The sequence below is a fragment of the Phoca vitulina genome, unplaced genomic scaffold (genome assembly GCF_004348235.1).
Source record: "Phoca vitulina isolate PV1807 unplaced genomic scaffold, GSC_HSeal_1.0 scaffold122, whole genome shotgun sequence".
Taxonomy (NCBI): Eukaryota; Metazoa; Chordata; class Mammalia; order Carnivora; family Phocidae; genus Phoca; species Phoca vitulina.
In genome coordinates, this window is record NW_022589825.1 from 777,042 (window position 1) to 791,966 (window position 14,925).

General features: G+C 43.8%; 1 protein-coding gene across 2 annotated transcripts; it reads left to right on the forward strand.

Moving 5' to 3' along the window:
• The first annotated feature begins 5,337 nt into the window (after window positions 1-5,337).
• On the forward strand, window positions 5,338-13,573 carry LOC116628538. Of its 2 annotated transcripts, none has more exons than XM_032398927.1 (3): window positions 5,338-5,757; window positions 6,986-7,137; window positions 13,110-13,573. In XM_032398927.1, exons 1-3 carry the CDS (start codon window positions 5,650-5,652, stop codon window positions 13,180-13,182), a joined length of 333 nt encoding a protein of 110 aa, XP_032254818.1. In that variant the 5' UTR covers window positions 5,338-5,649; the 3' UTR covers window positions 13,183-13,573. The 2 variants fall into 2 exon arrangements, with proteins under 2 accessions (XP_032254818.1, XP_032254819.1); XM_032398928.1 differs by lacking the exon at window positions 13,110-13,573 and adding an exon at window positions 8,452-8,531.
• The last annotated feature ends 1,352 nt before the right edge of the window (window positions 13,574-14,925 follow it).

Here is a 14,925-nt window from a genome sequence, read left to right on the forward strand (position 1 = left end):
TAAGCTGAGAATGACTCCAGCTACTGGCTAGGAGCAAAGTATGATCTTATTAATCCTACAACCACAAGAAAATGAATTCTGCCGCAATCATGTAAGCTTGAAAAAGGGCTCTAAGCTCCATATGAGAATGCAGCCTGGCTGACACCTTGATTTCAGCCTTAAGAGATCCCGAGCAGAAAACCCTGTTATAACACATCTGGACTTCTGACTTACCAAACTGTGAGCCAAATAAATAGGTGTTAATTTAAACAGCTAAGTATGGTATTTTGTTACATGGCAATAGAAAACTAATATAGGGGCCATGCTATGTCTCATATATTTTTGTAAAGTTAGTTGGAGCAAGAATGTTGACTGCAATTTAAGACTACTGTCTTCTTCCACTCCTACTTCCTGTCGCATTTTTGGTGGTGAGATAGATGCAGGCATGTTTTACATCAAGCTAAGAGGAAGTGATTTGGAATTACATTTAGTTTAGGTTTAATTGGATAATTGATCCATGTGTTTCTCAGTCCCTTCTAGGTATAATTAAGTAATTACTAGTAAGGCTGCACAAGGTGGTGAGTAGAAACTCTAGGATTCAAACCAGGGTTGGTGTGAGTCTAAGGCTAATGAGCCTAATGCTGCCTTCTTAATGCATTTCATACGCTTAGTGAACCATGAACAAATCTTTTTTTTTTTAAGATTTTTATTTATCTATTTGAGAGAGAGAGAGAATGAGAGGGAGAGAGAGAGAGACCATGAGAGGGGGGAGGGTCAGAGGGAGAAGCAGACTCCCCGCTGAGCAGGGAGCCCAATGTGGGACTCGATCACGGGACTCCGGGATCATGACATGAGCTGAAGGCAGTCGCTTAACCAACTGAGCCACCCAGGCGCCCCCATGAACAAATCTTATAACTCAAATTAAAGGCATGATTGTTTAACACCAGCCATGTACCAGCATTTGACACTATTTCCGACTTCATTAGCTGATCCCAAGATATTTTTTTAGTCTTGACTTCCATTGCTGTCCTGTATGTACAATATGATTTATCAAAAATGGATTTCTGTCTTTCTTACACCAACCGTGTTTGTGGCTTTGCCCAATCATATCTATACAGGTTCATATTAATTTCTGGGTGATTTGGCATGAAATACTGACATCGACTAAGATACCATTGTAGGGGCCAAGGGCAGGCTGCCCTAAAATGTGCCATTTTGGCATATGATTGATTGATTGACTGATTTATCTATTTCCTTTTTTTAAAAAAGGACACTCTACTCCCAACATGGGGCTTGAACTCAAGACCTCAAGATCAAGGGGCGCCTAGGTGGCTCAGTCGCTTGAGTGTCTGCCTTCAGCTCAGGTCATTATCCCGGGGTCCTGGGATCGAGCCCCACATTGGCTCCCTGCTCATCAGGGAGTCTGCTTCTTCCTCTGCCTCTGCCCCTCCCCCGCTCCTTCTCTCTCTCTCTCTCTCTCTCTCTCTCTCTCAATCTCTCTCTCTCTCTCCCTCTCACAAATAAATAAATAAAATATTTTTTTAAAAAAGTCCTCAAGATTAAGAGTCACATGCTCTACTGACTGAGCCAGCCAGGCACCCCTGGCATATGATTATTTTAAATAAAAGTTACTTAAGAAACAGCTTGTGCAAGAAGGACGCTCAGACCCTCCTCTGTCCTCCTGATAACAGAAAATAAGCCTCCCATGGGAAAGGTCCCCTCCCTGTCCCAGGGGGTAAAGAAACATCCTTATCACCAGAGATAGGGAATTCAGGGCTGAGAAGGCTGTAGAAACAACTCTTGTTACTTTTTACTAATTTACTACCCCAGCCCAAATTCTTAAAGCTCCCAAAGTTAAGTTTTCTCTGTCCTATCAATTCCTCACAGATTTATTTAGTCTTTTTGTCTAAAAAGTATAAAAAGTAGCCGCTTTGGTCATTTCTTTAGGTCTCAATTTCATTCCTGGGCCTCTGTGTGCACATAATAAAGCTTTTATTTTCCCCCTGTTAATCTGTCTCATGTAAATGTAATTCTTAGTCCAGCTGGATGGCCTTGAAGGGGGTAGGGGAAGAAAAATAATTTTCTCTCTACCCTTCTGGGTTCTTGGCTGAGAACCGCCCCCAACCCCGGTTCCTGTAATAAATGATTAACAGAAGAAAATCAAATAAGTTTAATAACATGTATATCTCCTGTATACATGGGAGAAGCCCAGAAAAACTGAGTAACTCCCCAAAATGGCCCAAGTCACCACCTTAAATACCAATTCCAGCTAAGGACAAAGGAAGATGTTGGGAGTGGGGGAGTCAGTTAAGGGAAGTTACCAGGCAAAGCACAGTAAACTAGGGTAAGGTTGTTAGGCAGATTTAGGTCTTTGCCTTCCCCATTGATAAGAGTTCCTAGAGATTTTTTTTTTTTTAAGTAATCTCTACACCCTACATGGGGCTCAAATTCATGATCCCTAGATCAAGTGTCATGCTCCACCAACTTAGGCAGCCAAGTACCCCAAGAGTTCTTAGAGAATTAGTCATCCTTTTTTTCCTGGTATACAGAGAAGGGAGACACCCTTACAAATTGAGGTTTCCCTTATAGATGTAAATGCCTCTTTCAAAAGGGTAAGTTCTATTCAGTTTTCAGAGCTTTTCCTGTGGATGCTGTTTTTTATTTTTATTTTATTTCATTTTTTAAAGATTATGTTTATTCATTTGAGACACAGAGATACAGAGAGAGAGCGTGAGCAGGGGGAGAGGCAGAGGGAGAGGGAGAAGCAGGCTCCCCGCTGAGCCAGGAGCCCGATGTGGGGCTTGATCCCAGGACCCTAGGATCACGACCCGAGGACCTGAGCAGAAGGCAGACACTCAACCATCTGAGCCACCCAGGCGCCCCTGGATGCTGTTTTTTAAAGAATAATCAGCCTAAAATAATCCTTATGCCAAATATGCCAAAGAGACACATTTTGGGGTGGCAAATTCTGTTCCCCTTCAGGACACTGGCATGACACTGCATCATTATTAAGAATATTTAAGATAAGAATGTGCACAAGAAAGTTTAAAATAAATCTTAAGCCCACATAAGAAAGAAACTTGAGAGAGGTTGACAGCAATTTATTCAAATTTGACAATACTAAAAATTTGCCTTCACCAGTAATGAGTAGTAAAGTTGAAACGTCTATCAATAATCGTAATAAACTGATTATAATCACATAATCATAATAATTTAATTTCCATGCAAAGGAAAGATTGAATTATCTTAACATTTTCTCTAGGAAAAATGATATAACAAAGATGTCATATGAAGAGAGGATCAAGGGATTTGTAGCCAAAAAAATTGTAGGAGAAAAGGTCAGAGGTGTACCAGGCAGTTAATAAAAATGTTATTTGGGATGAGAGAAAAACTCTCTATAAAGGCCTGATAAACAAGGGAAGTCATTTTAGATTTCTAAGTCAACATGACTATATATGAACTTTGTTTAAACCAAAAGCCTGATTTATGGCCCACTACGCATGCATTGTACACCTGCTTTGTGAAAGAGTAGCCTAAAGGAAAACCATCTTGTCCTTGAGATATTGATCATTGCTCCCACACCCTGCATTTCTTTACAATAAAACTCATGATTCCTGCCAATATGCTATAGTCTTTTGAGTTTTTCTAAGATGTAAAAAGTATATAACCCTGTAAAAACTATTCATTCTCCTGAACACTTTCTTTCCTGCAAACAGCATGTTTCCCAGGCAGCCGTCCCACCTTGGGCTTGAATAAAAGTCTTTCTTACTTTTAGAAATTCTAAAAAGTTTGTTCATTTTGTGTCAACATTTCTATGGAAATTGGGATGTTTCACATATGTCAGCTGTCCAAATTTTGTCATTTCTTTGCTCATTATAAATAAATATTAACTTTGGTACCTAATTGCCTGCATCACACATACCTTTTTAATGCTTCTTTTCTTAAAGAGGGTCCCCCAAATTGTAAGTTTCAGGCCCCACAACCTAGATCTATCCCTGGGGTGTTAAGTAGTAGAAAATTTTTGGTTGCAATTGGAAAGGATTAACAGGGATGTGAATGTGGTAGGGAAGTGGGAAATAGATCAACTGTGGAGGTTGAATTAATAATAATTTTGAAGACCAGAACATTGTGACCAGCTTTTAAAATCTGAAATTCCAAGGTGTCCTTGGTATTATGAGATTATATGACCTCAGAGGCTGACTTCATGGAAAACCGCCCCTCCCCCACAAGGGGAGCCTCCAGCTGCTCTGTACCTTTCAAACTTCCAAATAAGTGGCTGCCTAAAGGATCGATATTTGTGTTGTTATTGAGCAGGGAAAACAGGTGGCTGGATTATTTGTTTACCACCCCCCCCTTGAATCTACCACCTGCTTCCCAAATGACAATAAATAGCTCTTTCCTATTTTCTTTCTTTTTCTTTCTTTTTTTCTTCCTTTCTTTCTTCTTTCTTTCTTTTATTTTTTTAAAGTAGTTTTTTTTTTAAAAGATTTTATTTATTTGAGAGAGAACGAGAGAGCGAGCATGAGAGGGGGGAGGGGAAGAGGGAGAAGCAGACTCCCCGCTGAGCAGGGAGCCCCATGCGGGACTGGATCATGGGACTCCGGGATCATGACCTGAGCCGAAGGCAGTCGCTTAACCAACTGAGTCACCCAGGCGCCCCTCTTTTCTATTTTCTAATGACAAACTGGATGTAGGTGGATATTACTATTATCAGTAATGGTAATAATCGTATAGAACAGAACTGACAAATATTTTTTTAAAAATCTAGTATAAATCTCTCAGTCTCACATGGAGCCTCATTTCCTCAATCCCATTTAAGTGCCTGGGCAGGACTGCAAGGGATATGGCAGATCTCTGGGTCTTGGGGGAGGGGAGGTGGACAGTGTAGGGAGCAGGAGAGAAAAAAAGGAGACATGGTCGATTAACCCCAACGGGTTGATCCTCCCTGATAATCTGAGAAAGGCAAGTATAAATTCCAGGGCAATGATACACTTTTCATGTTTCTGGCAAAGACTGAAAAGACTAAGTCAAATTGTGTGGGAGAGGGAGGAGACCGGCTGGGGAGGGGCGACCAGGCTTCTGCTGCAGTGCTGTAAGGAGGGTTAATTGGGGGGACCTGAGCTCACTGATAACACTGGCTTCGTTGGGCAAAAAGCAGACGTGAATTTAAGTCACTGTAGTCTGAGTCCTCTTTCCCGCCTGAGCACCGTCTCCCTATTACGTTGGAGGCAGGCGGGTGCGCTTCTGTACCCCACACAGAACAGGAGACTACTGCCTGCCCTGGATCTAAGGAGGTTTGAAAGGGCAGAGGATATCCAAAGGCGAGGGCGAACACCAAAGCGAGTCAGGATTGCACTGCCTCTACCCATTTTCTGCCCCTGCGCGGGTTCATTTGGGGGCAAAAAATGTGGGCTTGGGTGAGGGAGCTGGGGAGGGAACGGGCGGTCAGGATTGGGTACCAGCTCCCTATTGCATTGAAAGCAGGCTGGTCTCTGGCCCAGGTAAAAAAGAGGAGAAGGAACACGCCTGGGTTCCCCGCAAGTCAGTGTGAAGGTGGGAGGCACCTGCAAGTCACTGGAAAGGAAAAGGGAGGGTAAAAGGACCCCCCGCAGGTCCTGTTCTGCACTTCTCACACCACAGCCACGCCCTCTAGCCATTTAGATTCAGAAAATGGTGGGCAATGGGGAATGCTGGGGAGGTGGGCGGGAACCCTGCGTGGGTGTCAGCTTCCTAGTGCGGAGGATGTGGACGTGTGGAGCGAAAGATGGAGAAAGCGAGGTAAGCACCCCGGATACCAGCAGATGGGCGCAAGCGTGGCTGATACCGGGATGCCCCCGCGGGTGGGGGCGGGCGGACAATCCTTTCTGGGACGGCATTCCCTACGCTCCGGCCCTGAGGTGTACACTCCTGCGCGCGCGTGTGTGTGTCCTGCCGCGCGCGCGCGTGTGTGTCTGTGTGTGCCCGTGCGCGCGCTCGCGCGGGGTGGGGGTTGTTAGGAGAGTTGATAGAGCTCTCTCGAAAGGAGCAGTATGGATTCTTTTTTCCATTCCTATCCTGTAGGGAAAAGATGGTCTTTTTTCACAAGAAAATTCCTGACACAATAACATCAGAAGGTTAGCAATATCTCTGTGTGGCAGAAGTCTGTATTTTTATGTTAATTTTTCCTTGTTGCTTGTGTCTTCTGTTTTTCCAAAGAGAGTATCTATTACCTGGGTAACAAATACTATTATAAGGTTAAAAATGAAAATGTATACAGTTTTAAAGGATCTATTAAATCAGCTAAAAGAGTAATCATCACTAAGCCATAAATCTGTCCCCCAGTATATTTTTGTGACACAATAGGCATTTTAACAAGTTTCACAAGTGACTATTGCACTCTAAATTTTGAGAGCCATTGCTGTGTTTGTCAGGTTAAGCTAAGCTTATGCTGGGGTAACCACCCCCCAAACCCCTGTGGCTTAACGCAGCAAAGGTTTACGTCTAGCACACAATAAATGCCCAACATATGTTGGTGAAGGTCAGGAGTGAGAGGGCTCTGCTTCCCATAGTCTGTTAGGGATCCCAGCTGACAGAAGCTCCACTACCTGGAATATCGCTAGTCATTGGCATGTGGAGAGTGTCATGGAGATCTCTCACTCCTCCTTAAAATAATAGTCTAGAAGTAATAGAAATCACTGCTGCACAGGGCTGACTAGCTCAAGTTAGTCGTGTGGCCTTATCCAACAGCAAGAGGCTGGGGGTGCTCTGGGGATAGGAAGTATGGTTTTCTGTGTGCCCAGAGGGAATAAAAACTATAAAGTGAGAAAAAGAAACTAAAAGAAAATATTCATAAGAATTCAAAGGCAAATGCTTTTTCCAAAGCACTGAAACAAAAAATTACAAATTGTAAAGAAAAAGTGACACGTGTGATAACAGAACATTTTCTGTGAAGCAAAGCAAGAATGAATGTGCCCTTGGCTTTTGATTTTCACTGTGATGCCATTTTGGGAGATCTTCACATTTCCAGACCATTCTTCAAGGCCATGGCAATGGCAGCCTGATGGATGCTGGTCGGGCTGGATTCCAGTTGGAGCGAGAGAAGTTTCCAGAGGCTCACTGTGCCAGTCTGACAAGACAGGAAGAATCCACCCCGCTGGTGCTCAGAGGGGCGGTGCTCAGGTAGGAGGTGGAAAGGCTCACCCAAGTCACACTTGTCTCTCCAGTGTGGGTCTGATTTTGGTTTCTCTGCTCCAGCCTGCAGCAGGCACCAAACCCTCTGAGGCTGGTGGCCAAATTGTCCTGGCCACACTTATCTGGAGGGCAACAGCGGTCCCCATTGCAGGTCAGAGCACTTGGCCTTTCCCCCCTTTCCCCCTTCTTTTTTGGGGAACTTTTTGAAGGGGAGGAGATAAAGTCCCAAGGATTCCTAACTGGAAGCATTGGTTGGGACGGTCTTTGAGTAGGTAGATGTCTGACCTGGGTCTGACCAGGTAACCTGGGGCTGAAGCAGAAGGAGCTGGCTCTTCTTCTGAGTCTAGTGAATTAGCTTTTCCACAAATGGGGTTAGACCTCAGACAAGACGTCACCCATCCCTCTTCGACCCTCCTTGCGCAGACTCCCCAAAGGGGCCTCAATGTGCCCCAGCCTGTGTCGGTGATTCTGCCCTGAACATTGCTGTGTGCGTGCAGTGCCTCTGATGTCTGTGTCAGCCCAGGCCCGGAGTCAGAGAAGACTCCGGGTAAAGGGAACTTGCGAAGGCATGTGGTCCAACAGCTTAGGAGAAAAGGGTTTTCACCTCCTGTGTGAACATCCCTATGCATTGCAGGCCCTGCCCATGACTTGGGGGCCAGGGCCATCATCCAATTGTAAATTGGTGTGAAGATGCTTTTGGAGGCATTAATGGTGGGTGGTCAGCAGCCTCCAGAACCTGGTGCTCTGGGGTTCTCACCACTTCCCTGCTCACACAGAAGGCTGGTATCCCCATCACATGTCTAAGAAGTGACTTGCCTAGCCAACTCCAGAGCAGAAAGCACTGAGGCTCCCAGACCCTGGATAGAGCCCTCTGCTAACCAGGATACCCAGGCTTTTAGGTGACAGTGCTTGAGAGTGGGAGCCCCTCTGGTGGCTTCGTATAGAAGGGATTGTCTTCAGGTTCCTTGCAAAAATTTAGGCTCCAATCAGTAGAAGGTATGTGGATGACTGCCAGGAAAAAGTCACCAGGTCTGTGGTAGCCATGGAGACACACAGCTGTTTCCTCCAAAGAACCTTTGGAGCTCCCCTGACATTTATGCTAAGGCCACACTTTCCCCAGACTGCTCCCACACTATCACGGAGCACAGTTGCGCAGCTAGAGCTGGGCCATTTCTGCTCATTGGACGATTCCTTTGATCTTTGCTTATACTCTCCATTGGCCTGGTACAGACTTTCTCCTTATTGCACTACAGTCTGGGACTCTTTCTGCCTAATCCTCCCTCCTTACTTCTCTTTTCACAGGTGTGAGATAGACCTGACAGTCTAAAGGCTCTCCCCATCTCCTGCTCCTTCTCCTTGTATCTTTCATAGGTGTTTCCCCCAATAAATCTCTTGTATGTCAACTCTTGTCTTGGTATTTGCTTCCAGGAGGGCCTGAACTGGTGACAGGGTCAGGGTCCTTTCACAGATGAGATTTCAAGTTTCACATTTCTCAATAGTTGTACTATTTTTCCAAGAGGCAGGCTAGTATAATAAAGAGCTTAACTAACTGTGCTTGAGTCCCAGGTCTACCACTTTTAGCTCTGTGTCCTTGGCTTCTGTGCCCCTTTTCTTAAAAGAGTATAATCACATTACTTTCTCTTAGGGTTGTTGTGAGGTTTACGTGATTTATTATACAGACCACTTAGTGTCTCACACATATTAAATAACATCAGCTGTTTTACATCTTTGATTGATTAAGGCAGAAGAGGGGAAGGGTATTACCAGGTCCTGTAGCTATTGATGAGTTTGGCACTGAACTCTCAATCTAAAGTTCTGGAGCTCGAAGTATGTATGCTTTATTGATTTTCAACCTAGAAGTTAAAATTCAGGTTCAGGAAAACACATGAACCAGTTCAATGACATGATTGTGTCCCCTACCTTCAACTGCATTAGATGGGTAACTCCCAAAATGAGAATGGTATGATCATATCGTCCCTTTTCCTATACTGTATCCATTAGACAGCTTACTCTGGAATACAGAAATGGCACTGAAGAGCATACCTGTATCTCCCCTTGTTACATTTACAAATGTTCTTTATGGTAGAGAGTGTCAAAGCTATGTTTTTCAAGAAAGGGAAAAGGCAAGATGGGAAGGAACCTAACATTTGCTTGAGTGCCCACTAAGGGCCAGATGCAGTGTTTGGCGTTTTGGTTTGAGTCTCTTAAAACCCTATAAGAGGGACGCCTGGGTGGCTCAGTCGGTTGAGTGTCTGCCTTCAGCTCAGGTCATGATCCCGGGGTCCTGGGATCGAGCCCCGTGTCAGGCTCCCTGCTCAGTGGGGAGCCTGCTTCTCCCTCTCCCTCTGCCTCCGCCCGCAGCTCGTGTTCCTTCCCCACCCCTCTCAAATAAATAAATAAAATCTTAAAAAAAAAAAACCCATAAGAACCCTGTAAGGCAGGTAGCAGTATTTCCTTACATGAAGAAGAAACAACTCGGGGAGTGTATTTTCCAAGGCCCTAAATCTAGTAAGTTGTGGAGCCTGTATTCTAACCTAGGTTCATTATACTCCAAAACCCATACTCCTACCATTTAAATTTTTTTAAACTTTAGATGGTAACCTTCCAGGACTGGGAGATTGGTTGGTGTAAATATGCATGAGGAATGTTAAGTTGGAAGTTTCCTCTTTTGCACCAAGATTTAACAGATAGGAAAGTCTAAAGCCAGGTTTTCAAAGGAAATAACGAAGCAGCTCTAAAACTTACAAGGAGGACTAAAAGGGTCAAGAGAGAGGAGATATGGAGAAGGAATTTTTGTGAGGAGGATTTCTTCGGAGTGGGTGTCCAAGGGGGAAGAGTTGGGGTGCTTTCTCCTTCATCCCAAGGCTTTCGGCTGGGCCCCAAGAAGCTTGATATGTATCTCCTGGAGTTTGGAGGCACAGTGAAATGGGATCCGAATCCAGCATGAGAAATCTTATGGGCTAAAGAATGCCACTGTGGTGATGGTGGGAGCAAAGGAGAGGTGACTATATTAGGATGTCTATACTCCCAATTTGTTGGGGGCAAAAGATATATGGATGTTTCTCATGTATCAAAAGTGGGTCATGCAGGAGTACAATGTTTAGTATTGAGGGGCCTGCTGAAGAGAACTGTTTGGGGGTGCTAAGGATTCCATCAGAGAAACTGTATGGAATGGACAGCTGGAAAACCCAGAGCTGAAGAGGAAACAGCAATAGAATGTTTAGCTTTTGACACAAAAGTTGCAGTGGGGGCGCCTCACATGAGAGTCTGCTTTAAATGTCAGCTAGACCCAGAAAGCATGAAGCCAACTTACTACACAACCATAGCTTTCTGTTTACTCCCTCCCTTCAACCCTAGACAGGCCTGAAGTCAAAATTAGCAAGCTGGGGAGGATGGGGAAAGAGAAGAAACCCAACACATCCCTTACTCCAAAGGTGGGAGGTCCACCTGAATTTGGTGCTAGCTGAGGGAGGAGAGGTTTAACTTTGAGTTCAGAGGGTTCTTCTTCTTCTTTTTTTTTAGGGACTGGGGGTTCTAGTCACTGAAACGAAGCTAGATTTATTATTTAAAGTGACTGTAGGGCTCTTTGGAGTGAGCAACAAAGCCATGGGGCCTGGGCAAAGCTTAAAGTATTAGACAAAAGTAAAGTTGCATTTTGGTTATATCTCACAGTTGTTCTTGCTCAGTAGATTGACTACCTCTGCTTGGTATGATGTTTGTGTTGTGCCATGCTACTGTGTTTTTGTATCAATTTTCCTACACCAGCTTTCTTTTGCTTAGTATTTACCTAATATATATTCTTCCATCCTTTTATTTTGAACTTTTCTGGATAATTTTAAGGGCATCTTTGAGAAAAAGCATGAAACTACATTCTGTGCCTTGAAAAAAAATCCAATCTGAGATTTTCTTTTACTATGAGTTTAATCTATCTGCATTTATTATTATTGATGTAGATGTACTTCTGCCTTCCTATTTTGTGTTTTGTTTATCGTGTTTTTTTCTTTGCATTTTCCCCTTCCTCTCTTTTCCTGCCTTCTCTTGGACCAAGGGAGTTTTCTTTGGAAATTTGGAATTTACACATTCTATTTTTATTTTTTAATTTGATAAACACATTCTATTTTTAATCTTTTCATGCTTATCCTAAGACTTTTTCTAAATTGGGGCGCCTGGGTGGCTCAGTCATTAAGCGTCTGCCTTCGGCTCAGGTCATGATTCCAGGGTCCTGGGATCGAGCCCCGCATCGGGCTCCCTGCTCCGCGGGAGGCCTGCTTCTCCTTCTCCCACTCCCCCTGCTTGTGTTCCCTCTCTCGCTGTGTCTCTATCGAATAAATAAATAAAATCTTAAAAAAAAAGACTTTTCTAAATTGTTTAATTATATTTTTAACAAAATATAGACTGTCTCCAACTTCTGTCCTCTTCCTTAAACACTTTTATATTTTGAATTTTTTTTCACAAAAACATAGGCACAATTACTAATAGCTGAAATTTCTATATACAGACTGTTAACCATTATCATTCATAGCTCATGATGCACGTTTAAATATATTATCTCATTTGATTCTAGAGAAAGCTCAGCTAAGTGTTACCTTCATAATGAATTAATGAATTAAGAAAAAAAGAAGAAAGTCAAGAAAAGAGCTCTTCAATTCCTTTTTTTTTGAGAGAGAGAGAGAGAGAGCAGGGGGAAGGGCGGGGGGAGAGAGAGAATCTTTTTTTTTAAAGATTTTATTTATTTATTTGACAGAGAGAGACACAGCGAGAGAGGGAACACAAGCAGGGGGAGTGGGAGAGGGAGAAGCAGGCTTCCCGCGGAGCAGGGAGCCCGATGCGGGGCTCGATCCCAGGACCCTGGGATCATGACCTGAACCGAAGGCAGACGCTTAACTACTGAGCCACCCAGGCGCCCCGAGAGAGAATCTTTTTTTAAGATTTTTATTTATTTGACAGAGAGAGGGAGAGACTGCGCAAGCACGAGCTTGAGCACAAGCAGAGGGAGCAGCAGGCAGAGGGAGAAGCAGGCTCCCCACTGAGCAGGGAGCCCCATGTGGGGGGGCTCAGGACCCTGGGATCATGACCTGAGCTGAAGGCAGACGCTTAACCCACTGAGCCACCCAGGCGTCTCATGAGGTTTCAATTCTTAATGGTATCCTTAAAGTCCCTTAGAAGTCTGGAGACCAAAAAAAAAAAAAAAAAAAAAAAAAGTCTGGAGACCTCAGGTTGAGAACCACAGATCTTAGGAATATAGTCTTCACCCTTTCCTTTTGGGAAGGGAGAGAGGAGAGAGAATTACCATCCTTGAACTTTTATTCTGTGCCAGAAATTTGTCTTAGGCAAAACAAGCCTTCTATTTAATGGCTACCTTCTTTGCTTTCTAGGTGTTTGATGGGTGTCATGAGAGTCATTTCACAACATGCTTCCGTACCAATCTGCATACATTCTCCTGGGTGGGAAACGGGCCTATTTATGTTGATAATGATATTGATGAAAACAATAAATAACAATTATAATAACTATTTATTATGGAACCACCACTTTAGCTAGGCGCTGAATCTCATGGGAGAAATAAACTCTCAGATCCACCCTTCAGTTTCAGAAGGAAGCCATTTAGTCATCAAGATGGCTAGATGAAACTACACCTGTGTGGCTTCAAAATAGAGACGCTTGCTAAATCAACAGAGATTCTGGTAATAGTTTGCATACATTTATTATAATTGCCCTCTGTTTCTTTTTTTTTAATCAATGAGATGGCCTGTTTTAGGTCCTAATAAAGTCCTTTAGGCCTCTCCTGAATATTCCTAAGGTGTTGTCTTTAAAAAAATAAAGCAATTAACAAGAAGAAATCAGCTAAAGTAAAAAGAAACCACATATGAACTTAACTGGAAATGACTGAATTATCGGTCATTGGGATATTAACATGTGTGTTGGGTTCTTAAATTTTTCTCTCCTCTCATTTCTTACAGAGATCAGGAGAGGGAGATTTGTGGCAGAACTGGAAGTAGAAGCTGCTTGAAGCCGGTGGCTTTTATGTCTTGAAAAGAATTGTATTACTTGATAACATCAAGCCAGATGTCTCTGGATGGGAATGGAGGGCATTTGAAGGCAACAAGAGAAGAGAGGTCAGGGTTTGTGGGTCCTTCCAGTAGTGGAGACATGAGTAGTTTTCCGAATCAGGATCCAAGGAAGACTATGGTGGGCTCAGGAAAGCTGCGCACCTAGTCTTACCAAAGATTCCCCTAATCCAGAGGCCCGGATAGAAGCGGCAGGAGCAACGGATCTGAAGAAATCATGCCAATTCAGTAAATGAATATCTGATCTCTAACCAATGTGATCAGGTATCTGATGACAGTGGGAATCTCATGCTAGATCAGACCATAGCATGTTTGTACAACTAATGGAGATAGGGAATCCCTAGTAACAACTTAAGTGGGCATCCCAGCAACGTGCTACATTTGAATGTCAGGATCTTATTTATGTTCATTTAAAGGCAATTTATTTTTTTAGAGATTTATTTACTTGAGAGCGCGAGTGCACATGCATGCACATGCAGGGGGGAGGGCAGAAGGTGAGAATCTTCCAGCAGACTCCCTGCTGAGTGCAGAGCACAGATGTAGGGCTTGATCTCACAACCCGTAAGATCATGACTTGGGCCAAAACCAAGAGTTGGACGCTTAACCAACTGAGCCACCCAGGTGCCCCTAAAGGCAATTTTAAAATGTGGTATTTCTAACATGTTCAAGCGTGTGAGCTAAGCTCCATCTGTTTGCTAGGCCTCCTATTCAAAGTTTCAAAGAACGAAGGAAACAAACTCTTATACAGTGTTTTCTGAGTGTTATGAACTATTACACAACTGTCCTCTGAATGTATGAGTCCTTAAGAACTTTTCTAGTTGGCCAGGCCCTAGGTCCCTCAGAGGGCATAATAGTTCTAAGACTATATGGCAAAGTATGAACTATGGTTATTTCAGGTGTGCATGTGCTAGAAATCTCTTAGTTGTCCTCTCTGATCCATTTTTCCTCCCTGCTCTGTGTCCCCCAAGCTTACCAGTGTAGATTACATCAAATGTTTTCCATGCCCTTTGGCTTCCAGTTTGGTTAAAGGGTAATGCCCAGAAGAATTAATTCAGGTATTTTTTATGCCCCCATCCTAGATTCTCTGAGGTCTCTGTGAGCTAACTGCGTCCTGAAGATCACAGCTGTCAGGTGGCCCTTTCCATATAGCTGTCTACCAACCAGTAACCACTCCCTCCTCCCTCCCCCTTCTCACTGCTCCTACTTCCTCCCCTCCTCGTTCCTCTCCCACCCCTCCTCCACACTCTCCCTTTCCACTCCTTCCCCTCACCCTGCTCCCTACCCTCCTACTCTACTTTTCTTTGCCTATAGGTAACACCATATGACAGGCTCAATTGTGAAATCTTAACCCCCCAGTACCTCAGAATGGGACTTCGTTTGGAGATGGAATCTTTACAGAGGTAGTGAAGTTAAAATGGGGTCATTAGGCCTCCTTAGAAGAAGCGATTAGGACACAGGTGCAGAGGTAAAGACCATGTGAAGTCATAGGAAGGCAGCCAACTACAAGCCAAGGAGAGGCCTCAGAAGAAACCAACCCTGCCAATACCTTGATTTGGGATTTCTAGACTCCAGAACTATGAGAAAAGAAATTTCTGTTAAGTCACCTAGTTCGTGGTACTTTGATGTGGCAGCCCTGGCAAACTAATACACGCCATGATTTTACTCCTCTGCTGACAACTTGGGAAAAAAATTTCTCTATTAAACTTCT

Excerpts from the sequence above, each read along its gene's own strand:
- LOC116628538 (XM_032398927.1), top strand. The coding sequence starts at position 5,650 with ATGGTGGGCAATGGGGAATGCTGGGGAGGTGGGCGGGAACCCTGCGTG. Across the intron at positions 5,758-6,985 it reads CGAAAGATGGAGAAAGCGAG|ACCATTCTTCAAGGCCATGG; the intron begins GTAAGCACCCCG and ends TCACATTTCCAG. Across the intron at positions 7,138-13,109 it reads CTCAGAGGGGCGGTGCTCAG|AGATCAGGAGAGGGAGATTT; the intron begins GTAGGAGGTGGA and ends CATTTCTTACAG.